Consider the following 15,709-nt stretch of genomic DNA (forward strand, 5'->3'; position numbering starts at 1 on the left):
GTTCCATTCCAGGGTCTGGAGGGGAGTGTGCTCTACTGGACACAGACTCTTCTGCCCCATTACCTGCAACCAGTCCCTGACCCTTCCTCACAACCAGCTCATTGTCACAATCCCCTGCCCAGTCACCAACTCCACTCCTCCAAATGTCTCATCCCAATCTCCCTGCTCAGTCAAGCCAAGTCTCCCTCTCTGGGCTCTCTGAGTCCCAAGCTTCCCTTTCTGTCCCAACTCCATGTCCCCAGTCCTTGCTCAGCCAGTCCAGTTCCCACTCCTGGCTTCTTGTCCAATCTATCTCCCCTCTCCTGTGGTTCCTTCCCCAGGTCACTGATCCAACCTGACTCTCCAGTCCCTAGCTCCTTGTCCTAATCACTTTGCCCAGCCAATCCTAGTTCCCCCACCGCACCTCAGCTCCTTGTCAGATCTATCTTCCCTCTCCCACACTGGTTTCTAATCCCAGCTCCTTGTAAAACCTGTCTCTCTTCCCTTCCACTGGCTCCTAAACCCAGTCCCATCGTCTAGAAAATCCCAGTCACCATTCCCTCCCACACCAGCTCCCAGAATTCTTCTCCCCAGCCCCGCCTCCTGTCCCAGTCTTTTTGTCCAGTCAGTCCCAGTGTCTCTCCCCCCAATTCCCTGTCAAGTCCCAGTCTTAGACTACTTGTCCCCATCTAATCCTTTCTGTCTCCCTAGTTCAGCTTTTGTCCCCCTCTGCATTAAATCCAACTTCCTCCTTCATGCTGCCAAGGTGCCAGCAAGGGGGGGGGGGGGGGGAGAAGAGAAGGGGTCACTGATCACACAGGAGATACAGGCTTCCTGCTCTCAGTACCAGTGACAGGTCCTACCCCAGCCCAGAATTGATGTGAACAGGAAAACTCCAGCTGTGCCCCTATAGCCCTGCGCTGAAGGAAGCATGCTCAATTACTCTGTGGGGATGGAACATGCACAATCCAGTAAGCACTAGGAGCTGTGAGGGGTTCAAGTATGCTCAGTGAGGATAGAATCTGCAGAGATTGTAGTTGCTAAAATCAGAAAAGTCTCTATTTAGCAAATGTGAACTGACATTTGTCAAAGGTATGTAACTTGAACAAATATACTTGGATTTTCATGGGGATGACAAAAGGCATATCCCTGATACAAAGGCCACCACCATGCCAAATTTCAAAATTTTAGCTAGAGGCAGACACCCAGAATGGAAAATTTAAGATCAAAGTGTGGCAAAGTTAAGGTTTTGGGAAGTGTTGTGCAATATTAGTAATAGGTGGTACTAACAGTCCTGCCTATAATTTCACATACATATAAAATGAGACTGCAATCAGGAAGATAAAATATTACTATTACATTCATCTTTTGGGGAGGTTTACATTTTTTCCCCTTCCTGATTTAATTCACTTTTCTTATAGGTATCTCCTATAGAGTCTTCAGTGCCTCTTCCTTCTCTCCCTCCATCTCTCTCTCTTTTCTTAAGATACATATACAAAAATATTCTTCCCCACATATTTCCCTACATTTCCTGTTTTTCCTTTCCTCTCCCCTCAAATTTACCACACTTTTCTAAATTATATTAATCTTTCTTCTGCCTAACCCAACAGCAGTTGACATCTATACACAGGACCTGAACATACCATTAGCCACAGACATAAAACGAGAACACCCCAATGTTTAGGACAACACCAAAAATGGTCCAGTCGTTAAGATGCTAGCCTGGGACTTGGGAGATCTAGGATCAAATCTCACTTAGTCCGTGCCTCAGTTCCCTTTGTAGGATTAGAATAATAGTAATTACTTACCTCACAGGGATGTTTGAGGCTAAATACATTCAAGATTGTAAAGCATTTAGATGCTATGAAATTAGTCATACAGAGGCCTAAAATAGGGAAGCCCACTCTAGCTACTAAGAAAAGAGCAGATACTGGGATTCCCTGAACCTTACTTCAGGGGGTTCTTCATCTTTTATAGCCTCTAGAAATAGGAGTTGCCTGAAATGTGATGACCCCCATTTTCCCAAAAACACCTTTGACTGCTGGAGGGAGGAACATATTATGTTTTCCCTATCCACTCAAGAACCTCCAGGTGAGCTGGGAGGAGAGGCCATACTATTCTTCTCCCAGATTCCTGCACATTGTGATGGAGTTTTCTGCTATCCTACTGCTCAGACACTTTCTGGCTTAGCTGAAGGGTAAATGTCTTCATTACCGTAACTCTTCCAGTTTCTATTTTTAAGCAATGCTCTCCAGTGAATAGCTCTAGTGCAGTGGTTTTCAATCCAGGAGTCCGTGGACTATGTTTAAAATTTCCCAAGGTGTCCTCAAAGGGAAATTTCTTAGGGATCCGCACATAAAAAAGGTTGAAAACCACTGCTCTAGTGCAAGTCCCTACTGCTGCTCATTGTTCCCCCGATCAGCAAAGTGAAACTGACATGATTCTTTTGAATTTCACTGCTACCTGCAGGGTTCTGATTAGTTTTCACTCTCCTAAACTCAGCAAGACTTGAACAGCAGAACTGCCTGTCTTTGTACTTAGCTTGACAACACTTGTAGGTTTAATGCTTGTTTCATATTTGGAAGGTTCATGCACACAAGAAGGGCTAGAATTTTATGTTTTTAAATGAAAGCTTAAATTCTGTAGTAGCTGATGGTACTTTCACAGGAAAACTGCTTAGCACTGGCAAGGGGGATTTTCAAGACCTGGACAATGGAATTGTGGTTGCTTATTCCAGGCTGAATTTAGCCCTCTACATTTAGTTTAACCGAAATATGTAGTTTCTTGCAAACTCCTTGAATTTGGATCCATGATATGCAATAGCACAAGTTCACAGATCCCAGTGATATCTGGGCACAATTCAGTGTTCAGAATTTCAGTCTAATCTTTGTATTTCAGTCTAGGAGGCCTTCCACAAGATATGCACTAAATTACCAAAAGAAATAGTTTTCCTAAATTGTTAAGATGAATATTTGAGCTAAAAAGCAAGATAGTATATGTGAAGGGCAGGAAAGAGAGAGGGGGTGAAACAAGACTTTCATATTAAAGATAGTAATGGGGATAATGGTGACAGAATGCGGAGAACTGAGGAAAGTTATTTTTTGTCACAAAGTTTAAGTTAACAGCAACACATTCAGAAGGAGATGTCAGAGAGAGGGGCTGAAATGTGGGATGTAGTGGAAGACGACTGTCCAGAATGGAAAGGTAGATTTGTGAGTTAGTGTTAAGATGGTAGTTGAAAAACAGACAGATCAGACTGCCCCAGATAAAGGGTATAAAAGGGTAACAGACAGTAGCTGAGGAAAAAGCTCTGTAGGTCTCAGAATGGGAGACAAGAGCAATGGCCCACCAAGAGACATCAGAACTTCAAGGGTAGGAAGCAAACAAGGAGTCATAAAAGCCTAAAGAGGATTTGATATCAGGAAGGAGGGTGTGCCTGATTGTAAAATGCAGCAGAGAAGCCAAAATGAAAATCAGGCCCTTGAGTTTTTAGCCAGAAAGAAGTCAAAATGAAATCAAGAGAGCAGAAGTCAGGCTAGAGGGGATCCAGGGTGGAGTTCAAGAGGAGGAACATGGCAACTCTAGGGAATGGCACATTCAGTCTGCTTAGAGATATAGAGTCAGAAGGAGATGAGCAGCAGGTGCAATAATGGATGAGGATTTTTTGAGGTTGGTAGAGACAAGAACTTTAATTTGAAGAAGTCAGTGGAAAGAAAGGTTGGGGGGAGAGGGAAGGGGAGAGTTTAAACGTCATAAGTGGGAGGGCATGAAGTTGAGGGGGCAGGAGGAAAGAAAGAAAGGTAGATCACAACCTAACAGTAGATCTTGTTGATACTTTATTTAAAAGTCAGCAAAATCCCACATGGAGATAGAGAAAGGAGGCGTTTAGGAGAGAGTTAAAGGTTGCAAATAAGTGTCAAGGATTATGGAAAGGAAGTGCTATTTGGCAAAGAAGAGAGAACTAAAGACAGAATCAGGCAGCTAGGTATTAAGTACCTAACTCCCACTAGGACATAAATAGGAGTTGTGAGGGGGGACCTCATCAGCATTTCACAGGACCAGGCACTCAGTCATTAGCTGCAGTTTTGAGTGTTAAGTGGCTCCTTTATCTCAGGGCCAATTATATCTTTAAGACATTAGTCTCTATCATCTTGGAAAGGAATAACCAAGATCCCAAATCTACTGAAAAATCCATTCAGTGTCCCAAAACTATTAACTAACCTCAGTCTCCATCTCCTTAGCTAAGAACAAAAAACAAAACCAAAAATCCCCAGCTGATTTAGCACAGAGCTAATACATATCTAAATGTATTAAGGGCAAATGCACAGAGTTTATCAGCCAGATAGTTTTGTTCTCCCATCAAGAGTTTAGACTTCTAACTAAGGCAGCAAATTCTAGATTAAGCAGCTGGACTTCAAAAACAACGATTTATGTCTTGAGAAGAAGCAGAAACTGGCCAAAATATTACTACTCAGGAGGCATAAACTACTGGAATCATGATTCACATGGTCTATTGCTTCCTCCTTTCTTCTATTTATCTGGCCCAAACCGTAGGTAGAGTGAATTGCCATCTGAGACACGTAACAAAATCTTAAAATTGAAGAAACTCCTCCAACCCTCAAATCACTGGCAGAATATAATGTATATTTATTCTAAAACAAGGTTTGATGTTAAAATGTAAAACACAACGTCAACACACGTGCTGATGCATGAACTCACCTGACATTATCTGTTCAAGCCTGTGGATCAGTGATTTTTTAGCACATTCAATATCGGGACTTGGATAATCGAGTACCTGCCTGCACCAAACTAATGGACTAACAGATTTCTGCACTGGAGTCAGTTTCTTCTTTGGTGACGTATATAACCTAAGAGAGGAAAAATTATATGATGTTAGGTAAGTGGGCATTTTAAGAAAATACTAGGTACTATGCAATTTTTGTTCTCAGCTACCAAAATGGGAGCACACATCAACATTGGTAGACAAACTGCACATTTACTTTGTTCATTCATAAAGTCAATGTGGTGTTCTTCTCATCATCCTTCTTCCAAATACTCCAAAGAAAGAATCATCCAATACCCAAGAGCACAGCCAGTACAATCACAACAAACATACAAATAAAGCTGAGGAAAGTTATCTAGCTTCCAAAAAAAATAAGCAGGAAGAATTTTTAAAAACTGAGGTAAGTACTTACATTGCCCCTTAAAGTGGTGTAAAAGAGGTATCTGACAAACCTACGACAGGTCTACTCTAGGAGTGCTTTGCTAACTACACTACCAAAGTGCTCCTAGTGTAGACGTGGCTTATACCAGCAAAACTGTACTTCTATTTCTTTTTTCCAACCCCAACCCCATTCCCACCCTCCAAGCAAGATGAGCTATACTGGCAAAAGTGCAATTTTCCCAGTATAGCTGTGTCTACTCTAGGTGTATTTGCCAGCACAGCTGTGTTAGTCCAAGATCACACCTCTTCACACCCATGACCAATATAGCAATGCCAGAAAAAGTCTGTAGCATAGAAAGTGAAATTCATATTACATAGTAGAAGCTCAGTTGATAACATACAGATATACTGGATTTGATTTTCAGATATGCTAAGCACCTATAGCTCCCAATTTCTACTGTTATCTGAAAATCAGAGGCAGTTACTTTTTACACCCACTTAGCGTACAAAAAATTGCACACAGATTATGCCATTTTATAACCAGATCAAATTTTCAAGTCTTCTAAAAACCGAAAACACATTTGCCAGTTATTTTAAAGAAAAAAAATCTATCTTTAGACCAGGTTTAGTAATGTGGGCATATTAATTGTGATATGGAAATCCTGATTTATGCATTTATGGTTTTGGCCTTAAAGTGGCATTAACTTTAAGAGAAAGGAAAGAAAGCATCACGGAGATGTGGAGCTGCTTTTATACATCTGCATACATTAAGCTGCAGCAACTGGTAACCACAGGAATAACCAAGTACTGAGGCTATAAAGTTGGGCACCATGGTACCAAAGGTAAATAGCTAAAGTATAAAATATTGTAGTGCCCTTTCACGTAAAACAATGTTCAGTTATGCTTTCATATAAACAAATCTTAACATCTTTCTGAACCGAAGCTGAAACTATTCTTCACTGAGGACTAACCACAAGTTTGAATTTTTAAGTTCAGCCATCTGAGTATTCCCCCCCCTCCCCCCAAAAAAAATTCTTAAGGGAAAATGATATTTCCCCACACATATACCCCGAATAGTGAAGATTTAAATCAGACATCATCATCTCATCTTTAGGTTAAATCCAAACTTTGAAAGTTTTAGTCCTAAAGAAAAGAGAAAGTTATGAATTACAGGATATCGATAGAAGCCAACTTGCAACCTTAACTCTAGCTTTTGCTGCTGCAAGAGCTCTAAATACATGCGCACAGAAATAAATAACAGAATAAGGACTTGCATTACCATCAACTATTTATCTAATGATAGCCTTTAAATTCCAACTAAACAGGATTCCAACTTAAGTATTGTAGTTTAGGAACATATGACAGCTAAGTTAGCCACTCTTCTATACAAAACAGATGGTCAAAAATTCCTATTTCCTTTGGGCCAATTACATCAGCAACACAGTAATTACTTTCCATAGCTCTAGCAGAAGAGAAAAATTAACTGACTCTTCCTCAGCCAAGGTTTAAAAACTTGGTTGAATAGAGCTGATGAACTTTACAAAGAAATTGACATTCCCTACGTGGACCTTCTGAAGGGACTAGATTTGGGGGAGGAAGGGAAGGGTACAAAAGACTCTCACTAATGAATGCGCAGACCATTTTTTTTTTAAAGCATGCTTTAAGCCACTTCTCCCTAAGAGATGTTTTAATTGTTTTTTCATATACAATAGGCCAAGCATCATAGTGTTATCTACCAGTTTTTCATAAATTGGGGGGGAAAGAAGTACTAGGTCCCTTTCCTATGAAGTGATGTTATTTACCACATTTACATAAACAGGTATACTGCAAAATAGAGACAGAATACAAAAACTGATTTGACTGTTCTGCTAGTTTCTGAGATTCTAAATACTCAGTTGGCAATACCAAAAGAGGGTTCTTTTTGCAGCTAAGTACTACTTGGACCATTTTATATTCTATTTTAAGAGCTCTTTTGGTCTCCTGAATTATTTTGTTTATGATTCTAGTCAATGTTTAATTTTAATTAATACCTGAATACTGGAAGTCAAAACTTACATTTCATTTACTAAAAGTTCAGCATCCTGGTGGACTGGTTTAAACTTACAGATGAAGGAACTAAGACACTATATTTCTTTACCAGATGAAAGATCATAAAGGAATGTCTCTCATATGGCCATGATCTGTATACCACCACCATTCAGTTTAATATCTGATACATGCCTTCTCTGGACATAATCACTGTCAGTAGATTAATCCTACAATTACAAAAGGAAAGACCTATGAGATCAAAGTTGCTCTCCATCTAATATCAATCTTGCGACATCACAACTTGATGCTGTGGAGACTGGGACAATTCAGGTGATAGTGACAAGCTATTACATAAACATTAATGTAAGTCTAAATAAGTTAATTCCTGAGCAAAGATTCTACGTTTAGAGACAAGATTTGAGGCTTGCAAGCCCTGCAGATACGGGCTGAGAAAATAAGGGCTTTAGGGGAGGGGAAAAAAAAAATGACTAAACCCTGTTCCTTGTGAAAGAAATAAATGTGAGTTAAAATGTGCGTTTCTAAACTCTAGCTGGGGTTAAGAGTTTATCCCTGATTCTTCCTAAAGGTGACAGTGATTAAGGTTAAGATTTTGTCATGATTATTTTTAGAAAAAGTCACAAGCAGGTCGCGGGCAATAAACAAAACTTCACAGAAGCCTGCAACCCGTCCGTAACTTTTATTAAAAATAACGGTGGGGTGGGGGATTTGAGAGGGCTGACCACTGCAAGGGCTGACAGCCCCAGCTGCTGGAGCTGAAGCCAAAGAAGTCACAGACCTTCATTAAAGTCACAGAATCCATCACCTCTGTGACTATATGGTATCCTTACAGATGATTCATACTATCCACTAGAGCAGTCTTCTAGTTCTGTAAACATAAAGGAATTGGCAAAAGGGTTTTTTTTTTTTTTTTTTTTAAGTTGAGGGCCTCAGATCAGTGGTCATTAGGGGTGGAGGAACCACTGGCAGCACTACAGCTGCTATAATTCTCTTCTAGACAGCTGAGCAGCTTGCACACACTCTGCCCATAAGAAAGGGCAGCTCAATATAATCTGAAGCAGCACAGCATAGGACAGAGAACAAAGGACTCTTGTGCTCTAATCACAGCTCTGATTGCCATGAACTGTGTACTACCACCATTCAGTTTAATATCTGATACATCCCTTCCCTGGGCATAATCACTGTAAATGTAAAGACATTGTGGCCTTAATAAATATCACAAGCTCTTTGCCACTTTGTCAACATGCTTCAGCCAATTTCCATAGATTCCAAGGCCAGAAGGGACCACTGATCATCTAGTCCAGGGGTAGGCAACCTACAGCACGTGTGCTGAAGGCGGCACACGAGCTGATTTTCAGTGGCACTCACACTGCCCAAGTCCTGGCCACCGGTCCAGGGGGCTCTGCATTTTAATTTAATTTTAAATGAAGCTTCTTAAACATTTAAAAAAAACATTTACTTTACTTACAACAATAGTTTAGTTATATATTATAGACTTCTAGAAAGAGACCTTCTAAAAACATTAAAATGCATTACTGGCACTCAAAACCTTAAATCAGAGTGATAAATGAAGACTCGGCACACCACTCCTGAAAGATTGCCGACCCCGATCTAGTCTGACCTTCTGTATAACACAGGCCATAGAACTTCCCCAAAATAATTCCTAGAGCAGTGGTTCCCAAACTTTAACAACCTGTGAACCCCTTTCACTAAAATGTCAAGTCTTGTGAACCCCCTCCTAAAAATGAATATTTCCAGGGATTTTTTCCTTTACCCGAGTATAAATTATAAAAGCAGTGATCTTGGAAATATAACATTTGTTTTTATGACATGCTTATTACACACTATTTATTATTAATTATTTATCATTACAGTATTTTTATTACATTATGAAAATGGCAACACTCTTCCAAGATCTCACTTTCGTCGCTTGTATCACTTTGAATAAGCCTGTTATAAGACAAGGCTCCTACGTTTCATCAAGGAGTATCAGATGTGAAACAGCATGAAGGTATTTAAGAAGCCAACTCAAAGAGTTCCTCCTTCCACAAGCATTCAGGTCTTGAGCAGTCCCGGCAAACAAAGCACGTTACAACAAAGCTTAAACTTGTTGTTCATAATAATTTTAAAAACAATACTAGCTGCCTATTTAATTTTAAAATCAGCAAAAAATATCCACCGCCCTTTCCATTTCTTATAAGGAGTCTTGAAGTTTAAATCTCCTTGGTGTGCTAGACATGCTTGCTTTGATCCGCTTAGCTCTTGGAAGTCCAGGGGCTCCAGGCTGCTGGCCCCGTGCTGCCCAGGGTCCCTAGGGACAGCTCTGTTCGCCATTAGGGAATTTTTCCCCCCAAGAACCCCTGTAACATTTCGTGAACCCCAGTTTGGGAACCACTGTCCTAGAGCATAGCTTTTAGAAACACATCCAATCCTGATTTAAAAATGGTCAGTGATGGAAAATTCACCATGACCATTAGTAAATGATTCCAATGGTTAATTACTCTCACTGTTAAACATTTACGCTTGACTTCCGATCTGAATTTGTCTAGCTACAACTTCCAGCCATCGGATTGTGTTATACTTTCCTCTGCTAGACTGAAGAACCCATTATTAAATACATGTTCCCCTTGCAGGTACTTATAGACTATAATCAAGTCACCCCTTACCCATCTCTTTGTTAAGCTAAATAGATTGAGCTCCTTAAGTCTATCACTATAAGGCATGTTTTCTAATTATTTAATCATTCTCATGGCTCTTCTCTGAATCCTCTCCAAATTATCAACATCCTTCTTGAACTGTAGACACCAAACTGGACATAATATTCCAGCAGCAGTCACACTAGTCCCAGATACAGAGGTAATACAACCTCTACTCCCAGCTTCCTGTCCCCTCTGTCTCTCCCTGCCTACTAGCATCAGACCTGGTGGCCGCTTCCAGCGTACATACATGATGTCAGGACAGGCAGGGAACCTGCCTTAGCCCCGCTGACTGGGAGCCGCGCGAGGTAAGCCCGCACCCCAACCCTCTGCCCCAGCCTTTAGCCCCCCCCAAACCTGAAGCCCCCTCTTGCACCCCAAAGTCCTCATCCCCAGTGCCCCCCCAGTCCAGAGCCTTCACACCCCCGCATCTCAACCTCCTGCCCCAGCCCTAAGCCCCCCAAACCTGGAGTCCCCAATTGCATCCCAAACCCCTCATCCCTGGCCCAGCCCAGAGCCCTCACCCCCCCTTGCATCCCAACCCCTTGCCCCAGCCCAGAGCCCCCTCCCGCACCCTAAACCCCTCATCTCCAGCCCACCCCAGAGCACTCATCCCCTCCTGTACCCCAACCCACAGCCCCCTCCCACACAGGACAGTATTGTGAAAGCCAACTGAGGACAAGATTTAGAAGAGGTGAGCACAATAAACAGTGTCAAAAGCTGCAGGGGGATCAGGTACCGGCAGTTCAAGTTCTATGTAGTAAAATAAAACCTATGGGAGGGAACATGCTCTAGGCAGAATATGAAGTAACAATCCCATGAGAACTGTATTTTAGTTATGGAAATAAATCTAAGCATGTCAGTTTACTCAAGTGTACTGACAGAAAAAAAACTGGGAAACATCTATTGAAGTTGTAGCAGAAACTGAAGTTTACCAAAAACAGAGCTGCATATTTAAAAAGTCTTCTGTAGATGTCAATAAGTCAGTAGTACTTTTGAATGTAAAGTTTTAAGAAACCCACAAAAGTTACCTGATTATTGCAGAAAAGCAGGTGAAATCAATATTTTTCCCCATAATGAAAAGTATACAGCTTATACTAGGCTTAATCTCTTAGCTAAGGAGATGATATAACTACTTTCATGGAAACGAAAAGAAAAAGCTATGAAAGGTTTCCATGAATTTATTTAAACACGGATATGGGCTCCTCAAGGAGATCATCTGCTTAACTACTGGTCTAGAAAGAAAGCTCTAAATCTACTCAAAAAAAGAATAAGAACCAATGCAAGCTGACCTAACCGTGCTCAAACTGTATAGGAGTGTGAAATGCATATTAAGAATTCGATAATTAAGGCAATAGGGAAAAATTATATTGAAAAATTACATTATGGACTGGACAGCACATTGATAATTTCATGATATATAAACATCCAATGCATTTAGATACTAAAGGATGGGTGCAGTTGAAGAACTTAAAGAGAAAAACAGGAAATTGCTTTTACTCAAGATTCTTGCTACAGTCTCCACACATTTATTTTACTCCTAACAAAGTTATAATATTTAATTAAGAAGCCCCATGTAATATAGTTACTTGGTGGTACTACTCCTTTAATCTGGAAAATTGAAAGCAACTATTGTAACCCTCTAATACCAGCTGTCATAGAATCATAGAATATCAGGGCTGGAAGGGACCTCAGGAGGTCATCTAGTCCAACCCCCTGCTCAAAGCAGGACCAATCCCCATACAGATTTTTGTCCCAGATCCCTAAATGGCACCCTCAAGGATTGAACTCACAACCCTGGGTTTAGCAGTCCAATGCCCAAACCACTGAGCTATCCCTCCCCCCAGTAGGAAGTCACAAGTACTTCTTCCTACCTTATTACAACTATGGTTTGATAAGCCATTACCTGAATTTGGAAAAAAAAATCCCTCTGAAATAGATACTTCTATGTCAAGGCAAGTTCAGGTTCCTTTAGTGTACCACATATAATCTGATAAACAGCAGTTTGTCTTTTAATAGGTCACAATGCAGAAATTGTGAGAAGAAAGAAAGAATTTAACAACGGGTTCAAGATCATACTGGTATAATTAGATTTTTAGCAACTGAATGGATAGCACTATCAGGCACTGAACTGGTTTACAGTCTTATGTCTCAAAGATTCCATTTGATCCCTAAGGAAACTGGGGCTCTACATCCAGTGAAGTTGTCCAACATGCTTCTCATGATTCATTCTGACACCAATTTTAAATTTCCAAATCATAATGCTAGTGCCAAAGGGAGCTTAGGCCATACAAATTGGAATGTCATAATTATAGAGAGGACATCTGAATATTTGTCTTCTATATCAGATCCAAGTATAGCAGTAACCTCATTGACTAATAAGAAGCCTGACTTCACTGACTGGACATGAATTGCTAGAAACAGATCCTGCCTTAATCCAAATGACTACAGATTGGCAAAGTGCATTATAGGACTTTTCTACATGAGAGGGCTCTCCCACCAGCATAATTAAACCACCTCCAACAAGCTATAAAAACATGAGAATGGCCATATTGGGGCAGAACAAAGATCCATCTAGCCCAATATCCTGTCTTCAGACAGTGGTCAATGCCAGGTACCCCAGAGGGAATGAACAGAACAGGTAATCATCAAGTGATCCATCCCCATCGCCCATTCCCAGCTTCTGGCAAACAGGCGCTAGGGACACCATCCCTGCCCATCCTGGCTAATTGCCATTGATGGACCTTAGCCTCCATGAACTTATCTAGTTCTTTTTTGAACCTATGCAGAGTGTCTCCCACCAAAATAGCACAGTCCACACCGGTGCTTTTGTTGGTGAAATTTATGTCTGTAAGGGGTGTGTTTTTTCACACTCCTGACAAAAGTGGTAGTGTCGACATAGCCTAAGCACACTAACCTGTTGCACATTAATTGGTCCCTATAGGCCCTGCTGATGTGCTTTAACACAGTGCTGTTTGAAACAATACTATGTTAAAGCAAACTAGGGAACCACTAGTGCACACCAGCAGGGTCTACACAGGCCAATTAATGCACAACACATTTGTGTGCTTTAGAAGGCAGACATCCCCCCCATCTCCCCGAGCACATTACCTTACCCTGTAAACAAGCCCTGACCCACTCAAAAACTGTGAGACTACAATTAACATAAGTGTATCCTCAACCCAATTCAAGCTTATTAAATTAACCTAGTGTATCATGTTCCAGGTATATGATCAGTGCAAGGCAGCTGCACCAGACCACGCTTTCTATATTTTATTGGGGTATTCCAAATCAATGGCAGGACCTTCAGTGAAGTGCGGGCATGTTCTCTGAGTACCCATAAAACAGCTCAGGCACAAGGAGCACTCTCAAGACTACTCTTGACTGAGTGTACTTGTATTTAAGTAGGGGGTCTCACTTCAATTTTTCATCTAGTTAGTGTTTATAATCACAGAATCTAATCATAGAAAAAAAAACATTGGTAGATGAATTTGCAGGCTAATGCTACCTTAGGCCACTGGTGCACTGAGCCCACACTAGCCATGCTATTCTGGTTGCAGCTTTGATTCATGTCCATGCTTGCGCTGTACTACTCTGTTGCAGTTGCACTGCTCCCTGAGTACCTAGCCCCACTGTTCCTAACACTGCTCCCTGAAGCAGTGGCTTGTGGGAGACTTCAAAAGGACTTCTATGAGCACAGTACAATTCCCATAATTCCCTATGAAAACTCCCGTAAATCCCCAGGTATCAGTGCTATTTCCAAGTCCTTTTCTCAAAATAAAGACCAGGATGAACACTCAGCAAGAAAGGTCTCTTTTGGAACAGACGGATCAGAGCTCTGATTATTGCATAAGAGACAGGCAATTGCCTGTGGAAGCTAGTTACTCTAAATTATACTGGAATGGCACTTCTGCTAAGTTAAGGTTAAGACAGCTTTCTGTTGAAAGCTCAACTGTTCTACAAGCTCTAAAAATCAATATGGTTTCTCAGATTGCCTTGAAATTGTGTGTGCCTCATGAGGGATCAGGTTTGGTCAGTGATCCAAATTTGGGGCCATTTGAAGAAGGGATTCCTGAAATACACCCCCCCCCCCACTCCAAAAAACAACAAAAACCAGTTTAACTTCTAGTCACATATTCTGGCAACAAATTTTTGATCACAAATAGAGATCAAAGCAGGGCTGAGATCCTTACAGCTGGAGCTCAAACAAACAGTTGAGAGTTACCAAGCCAGAGTGCATGCCATCCAACAGACCACTGGGGAAAATCAAATTACTAATTATTAGCCAAAGACTTTATCTGTTTGGAGCAGTAGCCTTTGAAGTGCTTGGTGGTATGCCAATTGGATTACACTGAGCATGTGCAGACAGAGGAGTTAACAGGATTGTTAGTCTTCAATGTTCCACACCAGCTGGATGGGCTCAACAGACTAAGCAGTATCTTTTAACCTTATACACCCAACCAGTGTTAGTTTGAGTCCTACTATGGGAAGAAATCTGGAAAAGATCAGAAGGCATATTGCTAAAATCTGGTGGGGTTTTTTGTGTTTTTTGTTTTTAATTTTGGGGGAATGCAATCAAAGTATTCTTGTGAAAAACATTAGACATGCAAATGTTTGCTGGCAGGGGCAGGACATTTTAGAGGGGGAAGGAAGGAAGGAAAATGGGCAGAGGGGTTTGAGGATGCAGCAACGGATTGAGGGAAGGGACTAAATGGGGATGGATGATCGGGGAGGTGACGCATATGTGGAAGAGGGACTGGTGGAGAATAGGGCAGGTCACTTGTCTGCCCCACATTCTCCCCATGTGTGCATGCCCGAGGATCTAAAATGTCTGAGCCTCTCCCCCTACTTGTGTGCATGCACCAGGATCTGGGGAGGTCTAAGCCTCTCTTCTCTACCCCCTTCATGAGCTGTGGGGGAACTTGCCTTCCTGGGCAGGTCTAAGCCCCACTCCCTACTGCCCCCTCCCCCCACGGAGCTGGGATCCTGGATCTCTTGTATTTCTAAGGGGGTCTGAACCCCTCTGTACACCCCACCACGTGAGACAGGATCTGGGAAACCCCTGCCTCTCTGGGTGGGGAACTTAGAACAAGAATGCTCAGAGAAAGCATCAAGAACACACTGTTGATACTGGGATGCGGAGTAGAGAAAAGACATGCGTGATGCATACACACTAACAGCACTGGGTGGGTGGGGGGAGAACCCCCACTAAAAGGAATGGAGCAGTTCACATATCACAAGTTATTGTTTCAGGCTGTATTCATCTCCTTTCATGGGTGGTGGGTGAAACCGTGGCTTGGGGAGGCTAGCCGCCAACCCCACCCCTTCCGCCCGAGGCCCCGCTCTTTCCACGCCCACCAGAGCCCAGCGCCACCAGCCCACCTAACACACACTGTGGCTGCTGGCCCCTGCCCCAGGCTAGTGCCCCCAGTCCTCTCCAGCCCAGCCCCCACTGTGGCTGCTGCCCAACACCCCCGACACACACACTGTGGCTGCTGGCCCCTGCCCCAGGCTAGTGCCCCCAGAGCGCTAGAGATCCAGGCAGCGCGGTCCCAGCCCCAGAGCGCCAGAAAGACGGACAGCACAGCCCCAACCCCACGGATCCAGAGTGCCAGAGAGCTGGGAAACGCGGTCCCAGCTCCTGATCACCAGAGAGCCAGGCAGCACGGTCCCGCCCTCCCCGGGCCGCACCCAACCCCCGGCCATCTGTCCCCTCCCCGGCCAACCTGCCAGCCTCAGCGCTGGGCGGCCGGGCAAGCAGCGGGCCGGAGCCACTCCGGTCACAAGCACTGAGTAGGCAGCATGGCCAGAGCAGTCCCAGAGG

General features: G+C 42.6%; 1 protein-coding gene across 3 annotated transcripts in view; it reads right to left on the reverse strand.

Annotated features, from left to right (window-relative positions):
* SLAIN2 (SLAIN motif family member 2) overlaps positions 1–15,709 on the reverse strand; it is a 59,489-nt gene that overhangs the window by 40,400 nt on the left and 3,380 nt on the right. For all 3 annotated transcript variants that reach the window (XM_042841871.2, XM_005299058.5, XM_005299057.5), the window contains exon 2: positions 4,699–4,847. In XM_042841871.2, the coding sequence (XP_042697805.1) occupies positions 4,699–4,847 (149 nt within the window). The remainder of the gene's footprint in view (positions 1–4,698; positions 4,848–15,709) is intronic.

The sequence above is a fragment of the Chrysemys picta genome, chromosome 5 (assembly GCF_011386835.1).
Source record: "Chrysemys picta bellii isolate R12L10 chromosome 5, ASM1138683v2, whole genome shotgun sequence".
In the NCBI taxonomy this organism is placed as follows: Eukaryota; Metazoa; Chordata; order Testudines; family Emydidae; genus Chrysemys; species Chrysemys picta.